At 41.5% G+C, this 13,873-nt stretch overlaps 1 protein-coding gene across 1 annotated transcript in view; it reads right to left on the bottom strand.

Annotated features, from left to right (window-relative positions):
• Positions 1-13,873, bottom strand: part of LOC110553187 (signal-regulatory protein beta-1-like) — a 39,903-nt gene that overhangs the window by 13,471 nt on the left and 12,559 nt on the right. The window contains exon 2 of the mRNA XM_021644974.2: positions 13,314-13,670. Within this exon, the coding sequence (XP_021500649.1) occupies positions 13,314-13,670 (357 nt within the window). The remainder of the gene's footprint in view (positions 1-13,313; positions 13,671-13,873) is intronic.

The raw sequence follows: 13,873 nt of genomic DNA, 5'->3' as shown, positions 1-13,873 counted from the left end.
TTACTGAGCTACCACAGGCTACATCTGAGTGGAGGTTCTAGTTTATATCCATACACGGTCCTTGGTTGAATTTCATTCTCAGAAAACACCCTGTGCCCAGATATATTTGGTCCTTGTGGAGCTCCTATCCTTTCCCCATCAGACTAACTCCCCTTCTTTCTTATGATTCCCTGTACTCTGCCAAAGGTTTGTTCATGAGTCTTTGCTTTGAAAACACTGCTAGTTAGAGTCTTTCAGATGCACTCAGCAGACTCCTATCATACGTTCAATGCACATCCCATCTGTCTTTCTAAACGAGGATTGATCATCTTACCCCATGTCCACTCTCTAGATTATCTTTTTTAGGTGTATAGATTTCATTATGTTTATCATATCTTATAGGTCTACATAAGTGAGTATATACCGTGTTTTTCTTTTTCCTTCTGGGATATTTCACTCAGAATGATTTTTTCTAGATCTCACCATTTGCCAGCAAATTTCATGATTTCCTCCTTTTTGATTGCTGAGTAGTATTCCATTGTGTAAAAATACCAGAATTTCTGTACCCATTCCTCCGTTGATGGACATCTGGGTTGTTTCCAGGTTCTGGCTATTACAAATAAAGCTGCTATAAACATGGTGGAGCAAGTATCCGTTTTGTGTACTTGAGCAAACTTTGGGTATATACCTAGCAGTGGTATAGCTGGGTCTTGAGGAAGCACTATTCCTAATTGTCTTAGAAAGCGCCACATATATTTCTAGAGTGGTTGTACCAGTTTACATTCCCACCAGCAATGGAGGAGGGTTCCCCTTTCTTCACAACCTCTCCAGCATGTGTTGTCACTTGAGTTTTTCATCTTGGCCATTCTGATGGGTATAAGGTGATATCTCAGGGTTGTTTTGATTTGCATTTCCCTGATGGCTAATGAGGATGAGCATTTCTTTAAGTGTTTCTCTGCCATTTGATATTCCTCTACAGAGAATTCTCTGTTTAGCTCTGTTCCTCATTTTTTAATTGGGTTACTTGGTTTGCTGCTTTTCAGCTTCTTTAGTTCTTTGTATATACTGGATATTAGTCCTCTGTCAGATAAAGGGTCAGTGAAGATTCTTTCCTAATCTGTAGGCAGTCGTTTTGTTTTGATGACGGTGTCCTTTGCTTTACAGAAGCTTTTCAGTTTCATGAGGTCCCATTTATTGATTGTTGCTCTTAGAGCCTGTGCTGTTGGTGTTCTGTTCAGGAAGTTGTCTCCTGTGCCAATGGGTTCTAGGCTGTTCCCCACTTTTTCTTCTAACAGATTTAGAGTATCTGGTGTCATGCTGAGGTCTTTGATCCACTTGGACTTTAGTTTTGTGCAGGGTGATAAATATGGATCTATTTTCATTTTTCTGCATGTAGACATCTAGTTGGACCAGCACCATTTGTTGAAGATGCTATCTTTTTCCATTGAATGGTTTTGGTTTCTTTGTCAAAAATCGGGTATTCATAGGTGTGTGGGTTTATTTCTGGGTCTTCTATGCGGTTCCATTGATCCTCTTTTCTGTTTTTATGACAATACCATGCAGATTTTATTACTATTGCTCTGTAGTACAACTTGAGATCGGGGATGGAGATACCTCCAGATGATCTGTTGTTGTACAGGATTGTTTTGGAGATTCTGGGTTTTTTGTTTCTCTGTATGAAGCTGAGAATCTTTTTTTCAAGGTCTGTAAAGAATTGAGTTGGTATTTTGATGGGAATTGCATTGAATCTGTAGATTGCTTTTGGCAGGATGGCCATTTTCACAATGTTGATCCTACCAATCCATGAGCACGGGAGATCTTTCTATCTTCTGATATCTTCTTCGATTTCTTTCTTCAGAGACTTGAAGTTTTTCTCAAACAGGTCATTCACTTGCTTGGTTAGTGTCACCCCAAGGTACTTTATGTTATTAGTGGCTATTGTGAAGGGGGTTGTTTCCCTAATTTCTTTCTCAGCCCTTTTGTCTTTGATATACAGGAGGGCTTCTGATTTTTTTGAGTTTTGTATCCTGCCACTTTGCTGAAGGTGTTTATCAGCTGGAGGAGTTCTCTGGTTGAATTTTTGGGGTCGCTCATGTATACTATCATATCATCTGCAAATAGTGACACTTTGACCTCTTCCTTTCTGATTTGTATCCCCTTGATCTCCTTTAGTTGCTTTATTGCTCTGGCTAGGACTTCAAGTACTATGTTGAAGAGGTATGGAGAGAGTGGGCAGCCATGTCTTGTCCCTGATTTCAGTGGGATTGATATAAGTTTCTCTCCATTGAGTTTGATGTTGGCTATAGGCTTGCTCTATATTGCCTTTACTATGTTTATTTATGTGCCTTGTATCCCTGATCTCTCCAAGACTTTAAACATGAATGGGTGTTGGACTTTGTCAATGCTTTTTCAGCATCTAAGGAGATGATCATGTGGTTTTTCTTCTTCAGTTTGTTTATGTGGTGGATTAAATTGATGGATTTCTGTATGTTGAACCACCCTTGCATGCCTGGGATGAAGCCTTGGATGATATCTTTGATGTGTTCTTGGATTCGGTTTGCAAGTATTTTATTGAGTATTTTTGCGTCAATGTTCATAAGAGAGATAGGTCTGAAGTTCTCTTTTTTTGTTGGGTCTTTGTGTGGTTTAGGTACCAAAGTGACTGTCGCTTCATGGAATGAGTTTGGTAATGTACCTTCTGTTTCTATTTTGTGGAATAGTTTGAGGAGAATTGGTGTTAACACTTCTTTGAAGGTCTGGTAGAAGTCTGTGCTGAAACCATCTGGCCCAGGGCATTTTTTGGAGGGAAGACTGTGAATAACTGCTTCAATTTCCTTAGGGGATATAGGGCTATTCAGTCTTTCTACCTGATTTTGACTTAATGTTGAAAGATGGAATCAAGAAAATTGTCCATTTCATTTAGGTTTTCAAATTTTGTGGCATATAGGCTTTTGTAGTATGACCTAATGATTGTTTGAATTTCCTCAGTGTCTGTAGTTATGTCACCCTTTTCATCTCTGATTTTGTTGATTTGGATAGATTCTCTCTGCTTTTTAGTGTTTGGCTAAGGTTTTGTCTATCATGTTGATTTTCTCAAAGAACCAGCTTTTTGTTTTATTGATTCTTTGAATAGTTTTATTTGATTCAAGTTGATTGATTTCAGCCCTGAATTTGATTATTTCCAGCCGTCTGCTCCTCTTAGGTTTATCTGCTTCTTTTTTTTCTAGGGTTTTCAGTTGGGCCATTAAGGTGTTTGTATGTGATGTTACGAATTTCTTCTTGCAGGCACTTAGTGCTATAAAATTTCCCCTGAGTACTGCTTTCAATGTGTCCCATAAATTTGGGTGTGTTGTGCCTTTATTTTCATTGAATTCTAGGAGGTCTTTAATTTCTTTCTCTATTTCTTCCTTAAGCCAGCTGTCATTGAGTAACAAGTTGTTCAGTTTCCATGTGTGTGTAGGCTGTTTGTTATTTCTGTTGTTGAGGTCCAGCTTTAGTCCATGGTGGTCAGACAGAATACAGGGATTATTTCAATCTTTTTGTATCTGTTGAGGCTTGCTTTGTGACCAACTATATGGTCTATTTTGGAGAAGGTTCCATGAGGTGCTGAAAAGAAAGTATACTCTTTTGATTTTGGATGAAAAGATCTGTAGACTTCTATTAGGTCCATTTGATTTAGGGTCTCTGTAAGAGTTTTCATTTCCCTATTTGTTTTCTGTCTAGTTGATCTGTCCCTTGGTGAGAGTGGAGTGTTGAAGTCTCCCACTATTAGGGTATTAGGATCAATGTGTGATTTAAGCTTTAATATTGTTTCATTTACGAATGCAGGTGCTCTTGTATTTGGGGCATAGATATTCAAAATTATGATGTCCTCTTGGTGGATTTTTCCTTTAATGAGAATATATTGGCCCTCCTTATCTTTTTTGATTAACTTGGATTGAAAGTCTGTTTTATTAGATATTAGGATGGCTACTCCAGCTTGTTTTCTGGAACCAGTTGCTTGAAAAACATTTTTCCAGCCCTTTACTCTGAGGTAGTGTTTATCTTTGTTGCATAGGTGTCTTTCTTGGATGCCACAGAATGTTGGATCCTGTTTCCACAACCATTCTGTTAGTCTGTGTCTTTTGATTGGGGAGTTGAGTCCGTTGATGTTGATAGAAACTGGTGACCAACAATTGTTACTTTCTTTAGATGTGGGGTTGGTGGTGTCCCTGAGTTTCATTGTTTGTATTCTTTTGGTTTTTTTTGTTGCATAGTTATCTATTTCCTCTGTTTCCTTAGATGTAGTTGTTTTCTTTGGTTTGGAGTTTCCCTTCTAGTAACTTCTGTAGAGCTGGGTTACTATGTAGATATTGTTTAAATTTGGTTTTGTCTTGGAATATTTTGAATTCTCCGTCTATGCTGATTGAAAGTTTTGCTGGGTATAGTAGTCTGGGTTGGAATCTGTGCTCCCTTAAGTACTGTATGATTTCTGTCCAGGCCCTTCTAACTTTCATAGTTTCTGTTGAGAAACCTGGTGTGATTCTGATAGGTCTACCTTCATATGTTACTTGGCCTTTTTCCCTTGCTGCTTTTAGAATTTTTTCTTTGTTCTGTAGGTTCAGTGTTTTGACCATGATGTGACGTGAAGAATTTCTTTTCTGGTCTAGTCTACTTGGTGTTCTCTAGGCCTCTTGTATATTTATGGCCATCTCCTTCTTTAAGTTGGGAAAGTTTTCTTCTATAATTTTCTTGAAAATATTTTCCGGACCTTTGAGCCTGATGTCTTCTTTTTCTTCTACTCCTATTCTTCTTAGGTTTTGTCTTTTCATGGTGTCCTTGATTTCTTGGATGTTTTGTGTTTGGAACGTTTCTGATTTTATTTTTTCTTTGAGAGGTGTGTCAATTTCCGCAAGTGTATCTTCAGCTCCTGAGATTCTTTCTTCCATCTCTTGTATTCTGTTGGTGATGCTTACCTTTGTAGTTCCTGATCTTTTCTCTATGTTCTCCAGCTCCTGGTTTTTCTCTATTTGTGTTTTCTTTATTGATTCTAATTCTGTTTTCATGTCTTGCACCATTTCCTTCATCTGTTTGAATGTGGAGTCTTGCTTTTCAATGAGAGCTTGTATTTTTTTGTCTGTTTCCTCTCTATGTATCACTAATTGTGCCTCTACTTTGGGTATAATTGCCTGCATTTCTATGAGAGCTTTGTTTATTTCTTCTTTATTTGCCTTGAATTGTGTGGACATTTCTTTGAGAGCTTTGTGCATTTCTTCTTTTTTTGCCTCAATTTTTGTGATCATTTCTCTGAGAGCACGATTTGTTTCCTCTTGGTTAGTCTCGATTTCTTTGGCTATTTCTCTGAGGGCTTTGTTCATTTCATCTTTATGGGCCTCTAATAGCTGGAGAAACATAGTTTTGAGGTCGTTTTCTTTTATATCTAGTGAATTGAAGTGTCCATTGTTTTGTGGGGTTGCTGGTGAGGTCATTATGTCCTGATTTTTGTTGGGAGTGTTCTTACGTCTGCCTCTAGCCATCTGGTTATTTATAATCCTCACTGTTTGTTTCTCGAGATTGTAGTTCGGGCTATGTTCCTCTCTGTTTTCTGGACTGTTTTTTCAGGAAGATGAGAGAGGTTCACTGGTTTGGGAGTGTGCACTGTGGTTTCAGTTTTGCCTAAGTAACGAATGTGACACTGGTGCTATTCACGTGTGCTTTTAGTGGGCGCAGTGTGCATGCACAGATTCTCTGACTATTGCAGTGGCCTGCAGGCCACTATTATGCAGTTCTGTCTGAGATCCAGGGATTGTTTGCCTGGATTACTCTGGTGGATCCACAAGGCAGAGGCTTCAGCGTTGGGGTTGCTATCCCAAGAATCCCTGTGATGCCCACACTAGGGGTGTGGGTGGCAGGGATCTCATGTGGTTGCTTATGTGGAGAGGCCCTGGGTCTGGGGCAAACTCTCCCTAGAAGGCTCACTCACTCTCTTGCAGGACCAGTTGGAATGCACAGGATTTCCCCTTGCTCACTACTCTCTGATTTGATTTTGTTGCGGAAAGTACACAGGTAGGCTAACAGTCAGCTCTGTGACACTGTTTCAGCAGGACTCGGTGTCCACCTTTCCTGTGTGCTGCCTCTTTGACCTTTCCCTCTGCCTGGAGGGGTTATGTTGACTGGTCCCGGTATGCGCGGGAAAGAGTTAGGTTGAGTGTTCTCAATCCCAGATCCCGGGCCCAGATCTCTCTGCCAGAAGCAGCCTGGCGGTAGAACCTATGTTTGCTGATCCTGAGAGAGTACCAGGTAGGGTTGAGTGTCCTCAGATCCAGAGCTTGGGTTTCTCTGCTAGGGGCCGCTGGGTCAGCTGGAGAGAGGGTGTTGTGTCATTGGCAGGCTACCTCTCTGTCCTTCTCCTCTGACCTTCTCCTCTGCTAGGGCAAGCTTATGGAGGTTTTCTCAGGGGTGTGCTAGAAGGGGTTGGGGCTTCTCAGTCCGATCCTGTTCTCTGCCAGGGGTTGGGGGGGAACGCTGGTGATAGAACTTGCTGCTAGACCTTATTGCGCTGGACCCAGGAGAATCTCAGGACGTGTAGAATGACCACAGTCACAGATCCCGAGCTGAAGTTTATTTGCTAGGAGCAGCCGGCAGCACTGAAGTTCCAGCACTGTGAAGCCGCTGTGCGCCTCTCTAACCCTCCACTCTGCCGCAGCAGGGTTATGTCAAATATAATTTTAAAATTGCTTTATACTGTTCTGCTCAGAGGATCATTATTACGTACAAGTCGTTTACCAATATTCTAAATTAGGATCTATTAATTTTAGAGATATTTATTTATGTTAAAACTGGATCAATTTGCTATATCTCTGCTATCAAAAGATTAATATAAGTTTGGTCTTGTCCTTTTAAAAATGTTACTAATCTGTAGTATAGCCTTACACTATTATAAGCTATAAACTTTTATATACTAAATCATACAAAAACTCTTGTGCTCTCACTTTAATAAATTATATTCATGACTTTTAAGAGTCTAACTTAGCAAGGACAAAACCTAAAGTCCCAATGTTTAATGGTTGACAAATGCAAGTTAATAGTCATCTCATAGATACATATTTATAGTCCTACAGACGCAAACATGGTCTAACTGCAATTTTTAATAAATAGCTGAGGATGGTCCTTGAGTCACCATATAGGAGTTGGTAAAAATAGTGAGCCATCCTGCCTGGCTCTAGACCTTAGCTGCTGCATTCTGAGACTGCTGGCATTCCCGCAAAAAAGGGCAAGAGTCTGTTCTGCCAGATGACATTTTGAAATGCAGCCAAGTGGATGCTGGTCCCACTGCTGATGTGCCAAAGTTGGCTACTGGCAAACTGGCCTCTGGCAGTCAAAATGCTCCCAAGCAGGCTTGTCCTCTGTGCCCAGCCATGGAGGTTCAACCAGCACAAGAGCTACAGACACTTCCAGCCTTCTAGTTCGTGGGCCTGGCGGAGGACAAATGGCTCCTTGACTTTGCAACCTCCACAGCTCTCACCCAGAACTGAGCAGAATGAGGTCTCATGGACATATTGCCAACTTCTGTGTTGGGAGACTTCAGGTGCCTTCCCAGGTCTCTTCATATGCAGGAGACCAGGCCTTAAGCCTAGTACTAGAACTGCTATTTTCAGGCCTAAACAGAGACTTCAGGTGCCTTCCCAGTTCTCTTCACATGCAGGAGACCAGGCCTTAAGCCTAAATCATAGAGCTGCTATTTTTAGCCCTAGATACAGTCCAGACTCAAGAAACAGGCCTAAATGAAACCTTTTACCATCCCTTTAGTTAAAGGACAATAAATGTTCAAAGCAGTCTCAACCATGTCTCATGGTAAATAACTAAATCCAAAGGTCCCTCTCAAAAGACATATTTAAGAGATGTCCTAAGGTTAATAAACACAAGTTATAGATATTTGAGAGTCTTAAAAGGTCTCTTAAGTTTGGTAAATGTAAGTTATACATGTATGAAAGTCTAAAAATGTGTCTTAAGGTTGATAATGCAACTTATAAATGTTTGAGGGTCTAAAAAATGTTTTAACGTTGGTAAATACAAGTTATAAAGGCTACAAGGTCTAAGATGATGTAAGGTATCTTAAATAGGTAAAATGGCCTAATATTTCCTCCTGTTGTTATGCTACTGCTGTATTGACTGTCCAGAGTTTTGACCTTTATCAATAGGGCTCTAATGTATTAATCTGACTCTGATACAAAAAACATTCCACTATACCACATACTATTATGGTTCTAAGCTCCAGATTGTAAGTCTCCATAATATGTAGGCTTATACTAAAAGTTAAGATTAGTGAATTTCCCTTTTACTTCATAAAAGGCTTTTGCCTTTTCAGAGCTCACCTTAAAAAATACTTACGCTATTAACACAAATATGTATGTCTACTGCCTTTTTCTACAATGCACAGTACAATTGTAATACTAACATGTCTAAAGTTTTATCTCCTTAAAACTTAAAAGTAATTCTTGTAAGCTGCAGAAAGTCCACCTAAATCCACCTCTCAGGTCAATTGTACTCCTGATAAGTACTGCACTTATTGCCTATCTCAAAAGGTAGGACTCCTCCCCTTTCCCTGGTTTTGGGACTTCTTTTCCTGGCTACCAGACTGCTATTTACTGCATGCAAGCACTGGCTGGATTGGTGAGTTCTCCTTATTGACTAGCCACTAAATTTGTGAGTTCATTCCAGTTTCTCAGCATAAAGGCCTCTCTTCGTAGGGGAAGCTTGACCGCAGAGCTCCGGCTACTTTGTACCATCTTTTGAGATGGAGGGACCCCCCCACCAGCCATAGCCTTAACTGTCTAGGTTTGACCCTTTATGCTGACCTCCCTTTTAGGGCCCCACTCTCCCCTAGGTGGTATGTCTCCACTTGCACACGGTTCCTTCTCCCCCTCACTCTCTTGCTCATGAGAAGTCCTAGTGCTGGGTGAACCGTCATGACCCAGCCATGCTCCACTGGGCACCTTGCCCCAGTGTCTGGCCAAAAGCTGATGAGCTATTGGACCAGGTAGCACCCCTCTTGCTCGGATTTTTAAGTTTCTACACCTAGTGCCAGCTGGCACCAGGGCCTCTAAGTTTACCCACTTCTGTAACCAAACCTCACCTCAATGACAGATCGAAAACAAAGCCTTCTTTAAATGTTGCCAGTGATTGGGTAAATAAAGGTCCCCTCAGGTAGACAGAGGTTCCTTTGTACAAGCATCATCAATCCAAACCTTCTATTCCTGTTTACTCTCCCAAAAGTTTTCAATGTATACCTACAGGATTTTCTCCATAACCTACTCAACTTTTTCTTTTGCCTATATATGTGTTTCAGTGTCCTGCTAGACACAGATGTTTCCTATAGTCACAACAGCGCCAAAGCAGCTACAGATGTTCAACTCTGACCTCACAGACATCCAACAAGCTGCAGGTGTTCAACTCTGACCTCACAGACTTCCAACAAGCTGGACCTAAAATTCCCTCCCAGCCATGGATGCTCTCGCAGACCCTGGAAAGCATCAAAACAGCCTATTCTTCCTGGACTTGGCCAACATTTCAGCCTTTTGACCTCCCCACAGTGCCCCCAGTGTCAGCAGGAAGTAGCCAGAAGAGAATCTACAGCCGTTATTTACTTGTTGCTAACAAAAGGCTGAAATAGTGTGCTTCAGGACCAAGACAAGCAGCTACAGGTTCTCCCAGCATTCCCCAGCCCTTACATGCTGCCTTGCATGGCTGGCAACTCTCTCTATTGACAACCCTCTACCCTAAATTTTCCAGGGCAGAGGCTTCCCTTACTCTTGACCTTGCAATCTGACCATTTTGTTGCTATAATTCTTTTCTCTCTCAAACCCTTGCATGACAACCAAAAGCTGCTTCCAATGAGCTTAAAATTATATACTTTCACTTACCTTATAAAAGTCAGCCCAAGATCCCCATTTTTTAATTACAGAAAAAAGGAGGAATGTTAGTATTTTGGAATACAACCTACTCTTGTGTTACCCAGCAACTTATGATGTCATCATGTGTTGCCAGCCACGTGGCCACACCTGGATGGTGTGGTTACCTTGCCCCTTAAAGGGCTAATCCCGACACGTGGTCACTCTCTTATTCTCTCTCACTCTTACACTCTCTTACTCTTCTCTCTTTCTCTCTCTCTCCCTTGGGGCACCCCTTCCCTTTTTTCTCTCTCTCCCCATGTCATGCTCCCCCCACCCTCCTAATAAACTTCTTGCAGAGAATATTGGTTGACACCAGCCCCATGCTTTTTAATAAATAATAATATTAGAGACCCTGGGTCTTCTCCTAGAGAAGCATCCCTGACACATTCCTTTGGCTTTAGAGAGTTGAGCACAGCAGGCTGGGCCCAGCTATTCTGAAGCAAAAAGGTTTGCAATGTCTCAACTTGGTGTCCTAATAGCTCTATCAAGGGAATGATTACATATGTGCTGTTGCCTCAAAGCATGTAATGATATTTCAGAAGCCAATCCCCATATTGAACAATTAAAGGAATGTGGGTCTAGGATTTACTTTTGTTTTCCATGGAATTCCAAAAATAGCCAGATAAAGAGCCACCTACTTCACCTTAACTTGATTGACACCTAAAGCATAGAAAGAAAGTGAAAATCCAAGGTCACATGGCCCCTTAGAAACACAGCTCACATTGGTCAAATATTTTCTAGAAGTCAGCAGTTTCTCTAGGTATGTTATATGACTTCAATCCTTCGACAGTTTACATACTGTGCTAGCAGGAAGGCTATGTCATGTGAGCCCCTTGCAGAAGGTCTTGTCCTGTTCACTTGTCAGAGAGTAGCTGTGCTGGGATGAATGTTCAGGCATTTAAAGTCTTTCCTCTCTCCTGCAAACCATTACAATTCTGATGTTTCTAAGGACACTGACATCACCAGCCAAGAATATGTGCAAGTTTTCTCCTTATTCAAAAAACACCTACCAGGGACCATGGCTGTCATCATCACAAAATGAAAAACTGAGGACTCCATAAAGAGTAAGATTGTGCCACTCTATGGCTTCTTGATGTCAGACTCTAAGCAGTTCTCTATGTATTCATAGCACTCTGGAAAAGTTAGCATAGGAACCATCTTCTACAGAAGAAGAAACTAAGGGTGAGGTTCAATGAATTATCCAAGGTTTGAAAATGATATTCCACTGGCTTTTCTGCATACAGCTGTATCAGGTGATATACAGAGAGCTCAAGCTTTTCTCAGAAGGAACTAAGACCATCATCATGCCATAAATGATGATACTAATGCTGAAAACAAAGACCTTGTCTGCTTTTACCAACTGCATCTCAGAGGCCATTTCCTGTGCCCTCACTTTCCTTTCCCTCAAGAATCCAACTGTCCTCAGACTGGAGCCCTGCCATTCTACTTCTTCCCTAAGAATCTGGCCTGAGGAATTCTGTGTCAGATGCCTGCTCCAGGTAGCTCCAGGGAGAGAGAAGCCTTTGTTCCAGGGGCCCCAGGCTCCTGTAGACACTGAATGGATGCAGGAGGTAGCTCTACTTTGCGTCTGCTGCTAACAGAATAAACTATGTAGGAAGAATAGCACATATGAAGCAGTGTGCTGTAGCCAACCCTTCATCTGGACACAAATCAGGTGACCTCTATGAATGTCAGGGTCCTCTTCTCTAAAAGGAAATGTGACTTCCCCCATATAACACATGCTTCGCAGAAAATGACATAACAGAGACAGGACACATTGGTATTTTATGCCTCTCCTTACAAGTACGTCCTTCTTCAACAGTATCAGGAAAAATGATATGGAAAATAAAGGTAGCATCATTGAAACCTTATGGGTTTTATATTACTTGAGTCTCTTGCTGGATGGGGTTGCCTAAACATTGCATTACCTAGAACTTCAGTGTCCTTGTTCATGATATGGATGGATTCAGGAGAAAGCCACTCTCCCTGTTTCTCTCTGTTGAGGGGTTGTGAGAAGACTTGCTTTATCACATCTATGTGGTAAAACACTAATATCCTTATAATCTAATTCACCTTCAAAAGCAGCAGGCCTTCTCCAGAGAACATATGCCTTATGGCCAAGATGATAAGCATAAGAGTTGATCCACTGTGGCACTGTTTACTTAGCCAAAAATTGAAATAAATGAAAAATTCATAACCTGAGATCTGAAATATGGTATCTTTAGCTGTTGGACTGTCATGCTTTGTTTCCACAGGGGAAGAATTCTCACACATAATATCGCTATGGTTGACATTTTCATAGACTTATGATCATTACTATATATAGAATCTGAGAGTAAGAAAAATATCAAAACCTTGGAGCTGGTACTGAATGAACATGTTGGCTGAGGTCAAGAAATTCTGACTGAACATCTCTTATTCATCAGGATTCTAAGTGAACAAGGTGTCTCTTGCTTGGACAATCAGAAGCAGACCTGGAATGAGACATGGATTATAGGCCAGATCCCAGCACTGACTGGATATGTGATTATGGACAGGACACAGACATACAGGGCTCACATCTCTAACAAGTTTGGGCTGGATTGTGTGACTGTCCCTCATGTTGCAAAATTCCTGAAATCAAGACCAAGTTAGAGAAATGTAGGCTTCTGTCAGGAAATTCAAAGTGAGCACCTGGCTACCTCATCTGGGGACTGAGAATCTTCATGGAACTGCTTCTAAGAGGCAAGCTAATACTGGCCCAAACCTTTAGTGCCTGGGAGAGTTGGTCCCTGACACAAAATGTTTTCTGACAGTACCAAGGGTAACCTGGTGCCAACACCTAAACAAGGGCTAAGAGATTCCATACAGAATATAGACATATCCATAATGTTCTCAGTGTGCTGTAACTGGACAGGAAATGAAGAAATCACACCCTTCCTTAACATCATTTTCTATATTGATGTGCTTTTTCTATTGGAAAGGAGGAGACACACATTTTGAGTAAAGAGCTCCTGCTTGAAAGCTAGAGTAGACATCTAGAGTAGAACCTGGCACAACTAGGCCCCAGGTTGTTAGGGCAGAAAGAGAAGACTTCATCAGGTGAAGGACACTCTAGAGGCCGTAGGACAGGTGTGACCTCATCACTTGAACAGGCAGTCAGGTGTCAGTGTCAACCACTAGGCTAGGGCATATTGGGAAAGGTAAGCTCTGTGGGGCAGGTAGACAAGGGCATGGATTTATCAGAAGGGGAACCTTTAGCAAATATCATGTCACCTTCTTTCTTCAGGTTCCTTGGACCACAATTGGGGAAAGTCACCCTATGAACATGAGGGCTTACTTCCACACTTACTTTTTCACAGAATCTTGGACACGGTTTTTACCTGTTGGACAAAGGAATGAGGAGGACAATGCAGTACTTACCAAGCACATACACTGTGGTGCCTCCCCCAGACAGAAGCTCTTTTCCAAGCTCTGATGTGTCAGGTTGGAACTTCACACAGTAGTAGGTGCCAGCATCAGCAGGGGTGACGTTACTGATACGGATGGAGAAGTCCAGGTTGTTTCTCTTTGTAGTATCTGTGAGATTTGTGACTCTGGGGAACTGCTCTCCTGTGAAACTGTATATAAGATGCCGACTTTGTCCTGTACCCCTGAACCACTTTATTTTCCCCACAGGGAGCAGGGAGGTCACAATGCAGTTCAGAGTGACTGACTCTCCAGCAGGGACAGAAACTGATTTCTCAGGCTGAATCACCTTTAGCTCCCGCGTAGCTGCTCCTGCAGGAAACATCAGTTAGTGCTCATGCTGATGGGAACCCATAGGTTCCTGATCAAATACTGTTCTCATAAACTCTCAGCCTGCACATGCTGACAGTTCCCCTCACTGAGGACTCTTAACACAGATGAGGAAACTGAATCACAGAAAAACTTGAAACTTTGCAGGATTCTGATTGAAGCCCTAATTTTGTTTACAATTCTCA

Source organism: Meriones unguiculatus, chromosome 6, assembly GCF_030254825.1.
Source record: "Meriones unguiculatus strain TT.TT164.6M chromosome 6, Bangor_MerUng_6.1, whole genome shotgun sequence".
Classification (NCBI taxonomy): Eukaryota; Metazoa; Chordata; class Mammalia; order Rodentia; family Muridae; genus Meriones; species Meriones unguiculatus.
The sequence above is the reverse complement of the archived record's forward strand: the minus strand, read 5'-3'. Positions and strand labels throughout refer to the sequence as shown.